The sequence below is a fragment of the Phallusia mammillata genome, chromosome 3, assembly GCF_965637545.1.
Source record: "Phallusia mammillata chromosome 3, kaPhaMamm4.hap1.1, whole genome shotgun sequence".
In the NCBI taxonomy this organism is placed as follows: Eukaryota; Metazoa; Chordata; class Ascidiacea; order Phlebobranchia; family Ascidiidae; genus Phallusia; species Phallusia mammillata.
In genome coordinates, this window is record NC_137254.1 from 4,963,595 (window position 1) to 4,976,699 (window position 13,105).

General features: G+C 34.1%; 1 protein-coding gene and 1 non-coding gene across 2 annotated transcripts; one reads left to right on the plus strand and one right to left on the minus strand.

Moving 5' to 3' along the window:
- Positions 1 to 1,864: 1,864 nt before the first annotated feature.
- Positions 1,865 to 1,938, minus strand: Trnas-gga (transfer RNA serine (anticodon GGA)). The gene has a single exon. It is a non-coding gene; the product is annotated as a tRNA-Ser (tRNA).
- Positions 1,939 to 9,460: 7,522 nt separating this feature from the next.
- Positions 9,461 to 12,372, plus strand: LOC145220174 (uncharacterized). Its single transcript, XM_080087453.1, has 7 exons — positions 9,461 to 9,638; positions 10,217 to 10,272; positions 10,591 to 10,709; positions 11,174 to 11,200; positions 11,899 to 11,937; positions 12,024 to 12,084; positions 12,156 to 12,372. The coding sequence occupies exons 1-7, from the start codon at positions 9,535 to 9,537 to the stop codon at positions 12,281 to 12,283; spliced, it is 534 nt and encodes a 177-aa protein (XP_079943579.1). The 5' UTR covers positions 9,461 to 9,534; the 3' UTR covers positions 12,284 to 12,372.
- The last annotated feature ends 733 nt before the right edge of the window (positions 12,373 to 13,105 follow it).

The following is a 13,105-nucleotide window of genomic DNA, read 5'->3' on the forward strand; positions in this document are numbered from 1 at the left end:
ACTGATAGTTTAATAATCAATTGTATCTAGTAAATTACGTAATTTTTAATGAACTTGATTTTTAATTAAACAGCATACCATTGATACAACTATTTGAAACTTCGCCGGTTTGTCAATCATTACATTGAGATATGAGTCGTAGTACGGTAGACAATAATACAACCCCCAAACTGTTTCACAAACGAAGCGAAAGCTAAACAGTTGTAAAACAAACAAACAATCCAATAACATAGAATAAACGTTAGTTTAAAATTTTAATCTACAATTTGTGTTTAAAACCACCACAATTATACAACCTTTTTCGTGTTCGGGTCACCCTGTACTTACATTTAAACAAACAAACAATTTGTGGTCCGATTATTCACAAAAAATGACAAACTCTATACATAAGCATATTATCTATTCACTCACGTCCGACCGATGATATTCGATCACCTTCTTCTCGTCATCAGATTCATCACCAGTATCTTCATCATACGTAATTTTTGGAACCGTTTTCTCTTTCCCCCCAAAAAAAACAAAAAATGCCGTTGTGTGAAGTTCAAAATAGAGAAACATCAATAAACAATCAGCTGACGTCAGTAAACACACTCTATCTTTATCATATATTTGTTTTATGCCTTTACAGTAATAAACAAATTGAATTAAATCATTATTTACAAATAACATCATTTCAAACAACATGTAAAGAGTATAATTTAAATTGAATGTATACTTTAGACTTTTCTGTCAATTATTATAATGCATTAAACAATGTGACGAAGTAACTCTCCATTATTATATGTTTCAACATTATGCAATCTGCATTAAAATCAATCTAATTCCCTGGTTCTTTAAACGTACGTTTTTCCTACCTTGATATTGAGCTGGTGAACTTGTGCTGGATTCATATTTTTCGTATTCGACATTACTTGAAACCTAAATAACAAAACTTTGTGTTACATTGTTTTTACTTTAGTTCCTTTTTGATAAACAAAAATTAAACTATAAAAATTAAACTAGAAGCACACGCGATTTTCCAATGTTTATACACAGTTCAATACTAAGATATAGCTTTGTGTGTTTAGATAGTAATCTTAAATAAAAACGAGTTTATACTATTAGGGCAATAAAATAAAATGGCAAAAAGATTCAGCGGTTTAAAAAAAATTGTAAAAAAATGAATGAATTCGAGTTATCTCCTACTATAAAACGTTTTATCACCATGCTCCATCAGAAAATGATTATACTTTTTTTTAATAACCTTCTTACCGTTTGGGGCAGAAAATATTGTGGTGAAACAGGCGGTGCCTGAAAATCGACGTGTGAATAATTTTGAGACCTACAAATTATTTACAGGCAAAGCGTTTAATTAAGGAATTGAGCCAACCCGCTGAATGTTTCAAATAAATTTAAACTGTAATAATTTATTTTACTCGTTTCTTCAAGAACCAAGGCAGCAAAAAATTTTGCATGTTAAAAAATATTTAAAATAGTGTTTATTTGCTATAGAAAGCGGCAAAGACGAACTTTAAATAAAGATTGAGAAACTTTAAAACTAAATTGCTCATTTGCTTTTCACATTCTTTGGAGTAATACGTTTATCGTTAATTAGATTTAACATATTTTCTTCTTGACAATGTACTTACTATCATAATCTGACCGCCTTGAAGGAAAGGATTGTACTGCGGCTAAAAATCATAAAGGAGAAGAACTTGTACGGATAGCTCTTTTAGAATGCCTTTCCTAATCAAAGTTGCCATCGTTGCAAAAATGACAATCTCTTAGACATCACAGTACGCCAGGCCCATTAAAGGCGTCATACCGAATCAGCCGGTCATCAAGCATTCACCACCATGTGGCAAGGCGGAGGCTAGAAAAATCTAGCCTGCGGTGGGATTCGAACCCACGACAGGAGTCTTTCCGGGACTCGCGCTCTACCAACTGAGCTACACAGGCTCAGTGGAGAAGCCGCCGAAAGTCGAATCACAAGAACCGTTGCCTGTCTCGTATGCTGCACATGTCAGCTTCGTAGTAGGGGATCGCCAGATTGACCAGTATCAGTTAAGATGAACATAAATTCATAACTGGGATCAGCCCATAATTGTGATTTGTATATGAGTGTGCCGTGATCGCTGGTCTGCATCGACGCTTCAGGGCTGATCCCAGTTATGAATTTATGTTCCCTTAGACATGTTTTAAATCCAAAAGTTTGTCAAAATATTAAAGGAATGACAGAAAATAGTTTGGGTAAAGTCGCTCGCCAATTTAGTGTTTATTTATTATGGGGCTTTTTGTTATCAATGACCAATTTTGTCGGTCGGGAAGCCTTATATATTCTTCACTCTAAGTGTTACAAATATGAGAAACCAAATGTGAAAAATGTATTGCACAAAATGGTAAATATGCGCATATCCTATGCTGGTGTAGTTGGTAGTGCAAAGTGTTTCATCGTCACTTATCTATTTGAGACTTTAAAAATGAACTGTCTTGTATGGTAACAAAAATAAATAAATTACCAAGTTTTTGAGAAAGACAGCATTTGTTTCGATCGAAACTTATTTATAACGTTAACAAGCAACATCGTAATTCAGTCTGTTATTACCTGTTAATAAAATACACTCAACATTTTTGTAAAACCGTTAAAAATGGAAGCAGTTTTTGCATTAATTGTTTCCATGTTCTTACCGGCTGAGGCAGAAAAAATTGTTGTGATGTAAACTGAACCTGAAACGCATTAAAAAATGTTAATTTAATTCTGTTATTAAATTCTGGACTGCTATTTGCCCACTAACATAATTTATTTTCATTTTACACAAGGTTTAAACGAATTTAATTTTTAAGTATCAATCCATTGGACTCAATTGACTTGATTTTCCAGAATGTATTTTATAAGTATGTACGCTTTGCAATTCAATTTGGATTTGTTGTTATTGTTAGGTTCATAGACGAAATAAAAGGTGCTTCCGGTGTAGTTACTTATATACCCGCATTTTTCAAAAAATACCCCATTACTTGCATACGTTCTTACCGACTGAGGCAGGAACATTTGTTGTGGGTGAGACGGGATCTGGTGAAAAAAAGGAATAATTTAGTGCAATACCTGTCAAATACTTGGCGTGTTTACAATCCACAAGGCCTTAAGCGTAAATAATATAAGCTAACAGTCAAATGTCTGCAAAACCAATTTTCGAACAAACTTTTCGAAAAATTCCCTACTACAAAGCTAAAATGTGCAGCATACGAGACAGGCAACTGTGGTTACATTTCGACTTTCGACGGGCTCACCACTGGGCCTGTATAGCGAGACCCAATAGCTCGTATAGTTGGTTTGAATCCCACGTCAAGGCAGCTTGTTTCAGCCTATGTCATGCTTCAGAGGCCGGTTTGTTTCGAACCTTTGTAAGCCTACCGCACTATGAGCACCGTTTGCTGTTTTACATGAACGCCAATAATAGAAGTATGTTTATTTTTTCCCTTTCTGGCATTTAAGGCTCATAAACTGGTAACAATTTCACATAATATTTGAAATTGTACTTACCACCATGAAGTTATAAGCAGGACGATACGGACTAGTCAGAGCCTATGAAACAATCAATTTAAGGTTTTGTAAAAACTGTCTGACATATTTTAAAGAATACTTACTAAGTTTGGGTAATTCTGCATATTTAGTGATAACTTTATTGTTGCTGGCAATCGTTTCAATCCAGCCGATGAATAAGAGATTGCATATGATGTGTAAACAGCCTTGATGTAGTTGTTAATTCTGATTTTAAACAGTACCCCGGCTTACAAATGTACTCAGACACACTACAACAGCTGTACGAAGTGCGATGCTAGGGACAAAAGCCTTCACTCAGTGGTGGGATCGTATTTCTGCGAAAACCAATACATCGCGTAGAAAGGTACGTCACAAATATTTTGACATATATTCACATTGGTTAGCGAGACTAGCGGAATTATTTGTATCATAAGCCACTTGCAAAAGCTTTAATACAAATTGTAGAGCAAATGGAATCAAATTCCTTTTTTATTTGTTATTTTGGCAATATTGCGCATTGTTCGAAAATAACATTAGACACCATTAACTTCAATCGAAAATTCCACTACAAATTTATTTGCACATATTTGCTTTAGGTGAATAAACATTAAGTAGCGAAACTTCAAGCAAATAATAAGCTTTTTTCTTCTTTTAACTTTTTTATGTCTTTGCTTTACCTAAAAGACCAAAGAACCATTAAAACTTCCAAGCTTGGTCCCACAGTTACGTAAGTTTATGTCACATTGTTCACGACTGTGTGCCCGTTTTGGTGTTGTATCAAGTTATTATTGCTTTTGATTTACACGGATCACCGTAATCTTACTCAGCCACATGACTCCGAAAAATCACACAAATGTCTGAACCATTATACATGACCATAAGAACTATTTATTAATTGGATAACAGGTGAATTTGGTGCAACAAAAATTTTGCTTGCGACATTTAGTTTTTAGATTATCATTATGGAACTCGTTTCTATTGACATTTATTTTTCTTCAAGATAAACATAGAAATAAACTATTTTGTATGTTGCATTATTTGCGTTACGTGACCGCATTCACTTTTTTACACATTTACACTGTCGTCCATAAATCTCTCCATTTACGAATTAATATAAATGAATTTTAATGGTGGATGTTTTAATTCTATAAACAACACGATTTTATGTTTATGGACCTCTTCTGGCAAATGTATATTTATTTCGACGTTTTGACGTCTTATATAGGTCGTCTTCATCAGGGTAAATAACATTGAATGCGAGTCGAGTTTATAGAGCAGAAAAACTATATAAACTTGATACCATGCCTAGCAGCAATAGCTCATATAACACGATTTTGTCTGTTTAGACTCAGACTTAACGCTGATTAGGTTTATGCTTATTTTAAACCGGATATTGTCGGAATTTTATATGTTCAGCGGATTAATATTTTCAAGGTGCGTTTTTGGCAAAACCTTTTCTTTTAATTTAGCGAGAATGTACATTTTACAAACCTACGCTGTTGCAACCCAGATGACATGAACCGTATTGGTATGCTGATGATACAAAACAATCATATTGTATGACGCACAATTGCGTTTCCGCTTTTTTGTGACGTAACATTGCCCAAGGTACAGGTGTTGTTGTTGTTTTGATTAATAGCCCTACCGAGTATTCTATGTAATGTAAACTGAGTCTGTCTTGCGTTTGCTTGTGTGTTTCTCTTAATATCAGATATAGTTAACAGGTTCTGTTTTATATTTTGCTTGGCAGCATTACATTGGAGAATAATATGGGTGCATGTGCTTTATTATGTTTGCCAAGAAATCAAGAGTGTAATAAACCGCCACCCAACGTAAGTTTTAAAAAGCGTTTTAATTCACTTGTGAACAATATATCTATTAATCACTCGACACAGAACGATAAACTACAAGAAAGAATAGAAAAAAGACAATAAGAAAAATAGTGACACTCTAGTCGAGCAAAAGTTTAGCAGAAACATAAATGTGTTTTCAGTATTAAATCACTGGTTGTGTTTGTCTTAACCAAACTAAAAACAAGTTAGGAAAAAATGGTTTCAACCAAGCAGCGTTTAACACGTATTTGTTTTTGTTTAGTATACTTCGAATGTAGGAAACAGTTCGTCAAACATGGTAAACTTTGATTGATTGTGGGAGTAATTGTTTGCCTCATAGCTTTGATATTGTCGTTTTCAGTTTGCGTTACCTTTTATAGGGTTTCTTTGAAATGAGACATCAAGAATATCATAATAAATTCGACAGTCAATACAATGGTAGGAAGAATTCACATAAATATTGTCTATGTATTTGAGTGAACATCATTGTTATGTTAAACTATTTATAGCCCGAAATGCGTTCTCCAATTTCGACAATAATATGAGCAGAACAACCAACACGTATAGATGAAGGTCGAAACCAGTTCAACCAGTTACAACCACAACTAAAAGACACTCAAACAACTAATGCTTGCCATATTGCATTTAAACAAAACGTATACTTAGGTTAAAAATTAAAAAATCTAACATTTTTAAGTTTTGTTCATTTCTAACAACCATATTACTATAAGTTATTGTGTTAGCAAGACCGGATCATACAATTAAATTTTTTTAAAGAATACTAATGAAACGGTTTGCAATATTTCTTTATTGTGTTTTTTGAACTTTTTCAAACAATATCCAGCATTTCTTCTTTTAATGCAGTCTGAAGAACAAATGCAGCATTGTGTACTGTATCGCGTGACTTGCTATCAAAAAACCAGAGATAATATTTATTTTTACACAAATAAATGCTATTTTTGTTTTCAAATTTGTCATCAAACGTTGTTTATTTGCTGTAGAACATTTTTAAGTGTGTCTGGTCATCTGTACTTTCGCATCATATTTGTACAATCGTACATTCGTTTTCAACTGTAATTTTGAGTCAAACAGGAACGCAAATATACAAAGTTATTAGTAAATTGGTTTGGTCACACCAGGCTTGTTTAAACTGCTTGAGGCAAAAGTGTTTTAAAGAGTTTGTAGCAACATCTCTCATTATGTTGCATTTAAACCCGCAAAAATAGAACCAATTGCCTTGTTTTGCTCTCTTCAGGTGAGCGCACTCACATATAACGTATTGGAATGTTTCCTTCTGCATCTACAGCTGTGCCACATGTCAGCGGTACGTTTCTGTTTTGTTATTGTGCTCAATAAACGTACAGTACCCGTTGTTTGTAGTCACTATCGGTTAGATTCCAACGCAATTATTTTCAAAAATTGTTCGAATTGCTATAATCAGGGATTTGTAAGAACCTCTCTTACTGACATTGCCTTGTATTATGCATTATATCCCAGAGCAGGGATCTCCAACCTTTTTAGCGAAATCGCCTCCTTTCTGGGACACTGGCTCAAAATCCCCGAGAATCCTATACATTCAACTTTAGATAGGAGAATCCTATACATTCAACTTTAGATTGCACTTGATTTACCAAATTGAACTATGCAAATACTTCGCAGTTTGGAAAGAGCTAGTCGCCAATAGAAAGTGTGAAAGCGAAACAAGTATGAGGGAAAGCCCCTTACCGTTATATATTAAAGGTATGGCCTGTTACCATACATAGCCTTAAAAGTGACCTCTGTGGCAATATAATGCCCAACCTTGCTCTCGAGATCACTAAATACAAACAATCGCCAGCAAACGCAATGCATACAAATGGCAGCATGTAAACTGATGCACTTCTTGTCCCTGGAGTTTGTTTGCAAGGCGAATAAAATATGTTGTAAATTAAAGTTAGCATCTAACACATTTGGTATATGTTTATACAATCAATGTTGAAATCGTGCCCCTTTTAAAGTTAAATCACCCTCCACATCCAAAAATTGTTACCATCGGGGAATCAAAACGCTCCCTTGCAGTACCCTGTCCTACAGTGATCCGGATAGATTGCCTTTTATATTTTGCTCTCTTCGATAGTGGTGTAATCGTGTCCATAGGCAGCATAAATATGTAACTTACAATACGGTGAGAGCTAAATAAATTTTACATAAATGAATTTCTCGTAATTACATTAATGTATTTAAATATACGCTTGTAATACTTTAACGATTTCCGAATGCTCAGTTGTGTGACAAGATAAAAAGTTCTGATTTAATCCACTATTTGCGTGGTAATAAATTAAACCTTGCATTACAGCTTAAATACCTTCGTTTTGTCTCCTGGTCATTACAGAAATACGAATACGGGCACTTGAAATATGTTGCACGAAACAATGTTGTCAAAAATTGTCATTACTTCTAAGCTGTTGCGTCACAAAAGAATTGTTTAGGGTACGTCACTCTATAGAAAATACCGGAAACCGCACCAAAATATTTCTTTTCATGATCATACTACGTCACACACACGCCTGTACTGAAAAGCGTTTAAAGTCGGTTAAGCGTGACGTGATGTAGCCCAAGTTCTGAAGTGTCGTTCTGCGCTGTGCTTGTCTTTAGTTTTTGCGCCCGCAGCATTGACAGGCGTTTGTGTCATAACTTGCAGTGTACGGTTACTTATGCAAAAGCTTGCCTAAAAGGCGAATTATTTTTTTGTTGGAAAGGTTTTATGTGAATCGTGTAAACTTGGAAAGGTACTTAATTGGTAAGTTTAAAAATTAAAATTTGTGTTTTTTTGTGGCTTCCACTACAATTTAACGATAATTATTGCAAAAACCGTGTATTATTTTTACAAATATAAATATATTGTTTTACTTCGATGTGTTGTCTTTGGTCTGTTTTGTTCAGTACATTAAAGCTTGCGTTTCACAATCACCAAGACCTCAATTGGGTTTAACTTTCACATGTAAGTTGAAAAGGACAGGAGTCAACAAACCGCCACTGACAAAAGCTATTAAAATTCGGTCTGAAAAGGAAAAAGCGCAAACACTCGTAAAAATCTCTTAAAACGATTTCGCCGTCCGACTGCAAATTTGTTTACTTTGGACTTGAAGCCGAACTTGGTCGATCAACGGACGATACGACATACTTAGCTTTTTGTTAACCTCATGTTTGAAAGACGGCAGTATTTGTCGCGAACATCGTTATGAATTTTAGTATTTCGGCATGGATTACATTAATGCATTAGTCTAGTATTGAAATAGTATGGGCAGCCAATATTGCTAAAACGTTTGGACAATGTAAGAACTTACTGTTGGTTAACATTGCTTTTTGCGTAAAGGTAACACACAAAATGAAAGCGTTTACACGAAAGCAACCATATAAAGCACTTAGCCATTGTGCTTAAATCCACCAATTTAAAATAAAACCTGACTGGCTATACTGGTTGTGTTTGACCACTTAATAAATATTGTCTCAGATGTGGATAGTGGACACAGTTTCGACAAATAGTGTCTTATCAGTAGTGCTGATGACAAGAGCTTGATCGAACAGGCCAGTATAGCCAGGTAACAATATATTGTCACAAGCGGCACTAAGAATACTTAATTGGTCAACACTGAAGTGAATGCAGGGTCGGCAGTTTATTTATCATTGCATCCATGCATTGCTGTGTTTTAGTTTGCCTCGATGTTAAATCTTTGCTCTAATAAATTTATTGACAAATATACCAACGATAAATGGTTTATTTTAAATGCTTCAGCAATTGCTAGTCTCATTGTCTCATAATTATCGTTGCATTTTTATTATAATCAAAGCTTGGAAACCCCCAATACTCTTGTAACGCTTGGCCAAACATGCATCTGAATAAATAATCTCCACAAATGTTTCGATTCGTGCAACACTAGTTACACTGTGTAACTGGTTTACTGGGACGAAAGCTCATACGCTTATTGAATCTGATCAGTTTATGCAGGTTTATTAGCCTTTGAAAGAAGTGTATGTTGTTAAACGATTTGTGTATCGTTAGGGCCGAATTTATATTACTTAATGATAATTGAGGTTTCAATGAAATTGAAATGAGTTTTAGGTTAAGGGAAATGAAAATATTCGATATTTTTTTCTAAAACCTAAAATATTGTGCGTGTGTGTGTGTATACAAGCATAAAAATGAGCCAAAGTACCTCCAAACAACAAGCGGATTGGCAAGACAAGCCTGAAACAATCAAACAATATGTTATGGACCCTAAAACTGGAACTACGTGTACTAAAACGTAAGACATATAAGTATGTTCATATATTTTAGCCGTATAAGTATGTTCATATATTTCATATATTCGCATGGATGTTCATATATTTTTTTGTTTATTAGTGAAGCTTGGAAGAACTGTTTAATTCCTCATTACGCCTTTATCGAATTACACATTAGTGCGCTGTGACCGCTGATTGATTTAAGGGCTGATCCAATTAATTAAAACATTTGTGTGGTTTGTCGACTAACGGTCTGTTACGAAGCTGACATGCGCAGCATACGAGGCAGGCAACGGTGATTGTTATTAGACTTATCATGGGTTTACTTCAGAGCTTATGTAGCTGAACAGTTTGTCTAGCCACTAATAGGTCGTGGCTAGATATATATTTAGCTATCGCCTTTGTCTAGCCACTTCTGTCATGGCTAGATATATATTTGGATATCGCCTTTGTCTATCCACTTCTGTCGTGGCTAAATACATATTTAGCTATCGCCTTTCTGCATGAAAACGCTCGTCAGTCCGATTTCATTTGGTTGGAATGCTTTTGTAGTTTAGGATTAACACTCATTCAACATTTGCTTTCTCTCTTATTGCAACAGGTTGTTTGAAGAGAAGGCAATATCTTCAAAGAGTGTTAAGAATATACCCCAAACTTGTAAGTTTTCTCAGCGTGTTTTTTCTTAATCATATCTTACATGCCAAGAATTGCAAGGGCCACATTTGGTTCTTTGAAAATTGTTCCATTTTTTATGCTTTCTGCAGAACCTAATAATAATAATACAAAACAGATTTTTTACTCAAAATAAACTAACCTAATTTTTAATTAAATCATCGCCATTTGTATTTAATGTCAGCTTATAATATTTGAACTTAAATGTATAAATATTAAACATAAAACTTTACAAAGTAACAAAAATGTCGTAAAATTTCTAAGCACAAATTGAATTCCAATTTTATATTTATGCATATTTAGCTACAGAGGACGCTCATTCCAGATCTTTAAAACACGAATCTCTCAAATACTTGACAATGTTAAAAAATAGGCTTGACACACAAGGAAGCGGTGATGAAATGAAAACACAAATCCCAGAGGTCAGTTATAAACCAAACGTTAACTTTTCCTTGTTCAGAAAAAATTTATTATTATGACAATTTTTTTCACTGGGTACCAAACCGACATTTCAAGTAAGTTATTAGTTGATGATGTTTTTAAACAGTAATCATTTTAAACAAAATAAACTAAGAAATCTTATCCAAACAAAGTAAATGCTCAGAAGACCTGTAACTAGTAAATTTTAAGTTATGAACTTCAAAAGTAGTTAAATATACGCTATTATAAACTTGTTAGACAGTCACTTATACCTACATAAAGAGTCATTACGGACATGTTTTTTTTTGAACCCGTAGTGATTTAGATATATTAATAGACAACCAACTATACCACAAAAACGATTCGACAAATTTTCGAAAAATAGACTGACTTAATACGTAAAGACAATTTACAATCACGTGAATAAAAAATGTGAAAAATCATGTTACTTTTTTTCTTTTTGCAGAAATCTTGTAGGATAAGCGCGGGAATGGTAAGAGGAGTAAGAGACAATTTTAATATTAATTTTTTGGGCTTTGGTTCCGTGACTTGACTTTAGGGGTAGATACTAACAACGAAAACCACGTTTTCTATAAACGAGAAATTTCAGATCTGTAACACTATTTTGTCTGCCAAGAACATCTTAACGTCCAAACATTACGCAATGAAGGAGGTAGTGACGCAGTGTGTCAGCACACGAAGCAAAATGACAATTGTTTAAACAATTATGATACAGTTGGTAACAAAGCCGTTTTGAAATTTTTCGAACCATTACCTATAACACCTTGAATGACAATTTTTTTCGAACCATTGCCATAACACGTTAAATAACGATTTTCGGCAATATCCAACCATAACACAAAATATTATTGATCGGTTTTGCGCTGCCTCTTAATTTCAAAACTAAGAGTTTAAAAAACAAAAATTTAGCAATCGTTGATGTCACACAGATATTGTCTCAATTACCGCTTTATAACACTTCCATTAAAACGTTTAAGCTGGAGATAAACGAGTTACCATAGATGAAAATAACTCTAGAAAAAAACTTTGTTTTTTGTAGGAAATTTCACATGGTTTAATGTTGAACAATACGTAAAAAAGCAAAACATAAATAGTTATATTCTTGCCCGCGGTAAAATTTACTTTGGACATTGATTGTTTAACAGCTTGACATGTTTTTCAAATATTTAGGGATCAAGAAGGCCAACAGCAAATTCCAAGCACAAACAGGTAATGAAAACATTTAGCATGAGATATGACAAAACAAATTCAAAAAGACAACGTTTTTAGCTTTTGCACGTTTTGTTCAACTTTAGGTTTCAAAGATGATTAAATACGCAGAAAACCAACAACTACACCACCCGCCTGAAAACCAAGGTACAAAATTGAGTTCACGACAATTGATACGCATGAATACTTTTGTTACACATAAACTGTAAAAATTTTAGGTCTATTTGCATTTGACAATTTTGATCCTAATGGACCCCCAGCCCAAGAACCAGCACAAATGGATGGCGATGAGGGTCGAAACCCGGACAACCAGCAACCAGAACGAAACCAGCATCATAACAACTAGTCTTTGCTTTATTCAATTAAAGTTGTAAATGAAGTGTTTGTAATCGTATTGTGTTTAATTTTTGTTTCCGAATATAACATATTCACTTATCACTGCGGTTTGCTTGGTGCTTGGTATTCAAGAAACATCGTCGACCATCGGAAACTGACCGTTCTGGATAAATCACATCCTTTATTTGGAACATAACCTTGTTCCCATCTACGATTTTTGTAATTTTGTGCAAAACTAATTTACTACACGTCTAAAGGAAATTGGATCATACTCAATGCGTTTGTGAGCTGTTGTAGCATTTATTATGAGAATTACTTTAAATCTTAAGTAGATACTCATATACTCTGACAAGCAAAAAGTCAGGTTTGTTTTTGATTCTTAGAGTGCAATACCAATATCATCCGAAAAGGTAAGATAGTGATTTCTGAGTTAACAACAAAACATTTGGTTATAGAGCAATAGTGAGTAAAATAATGAATAGACAAAAATAGCATAAATGTTTTTTATCTGTATATTATCGAAAAACTTACAACTTTATTATTTGAGCGTTTTTAATCAAAAACTCAGAGATTGGTCTTACTTAGGTTCGTAAAAAGTGCAAATGCGAAGTACGGCGAAACAACTTTAACCCAGAACGTCGAAACCGAGGTGGAAAAAATTGCTGTGGCGACGTTATTTTTTAGTGTTCTCTCATGTGCATCAAAGTGTGTTATTTAAAATTCATGAAAAAATCGCATTACCGCTTTTAAAAATATTTTCCATCTAACCGCTTTATACCAAGTATTTTTCAGGCCTTTTTGCATTTGCCAACTTTGACCCTGGTGCACCCCC

Excerpts from the sequence above, each read along its gene's own strand:
- LOC145220174 (XM_080087453.1), top strand. The coding sequence starts at position 9,535 with ATGAGCCAAAGTACCTCCAAACAACAAGCGGATTGGCAAGACAAGCCT. Across the intron at positions 10,710-11,173 it reads TGAAAACACAAATCCCAGAG|AAATCTTGTAGGATAAGCGC; the intron begins GTCAGTTATAAA and ends TTCTTTTTGCAG. Across the intron at positions 11,938-12,023 it reads CAAATTCCAAGCACAAACAG|GTTTCAAAGATGATTAAATA; the intron begins GTAATGAAAACA and ends GTTCAACTTTAG.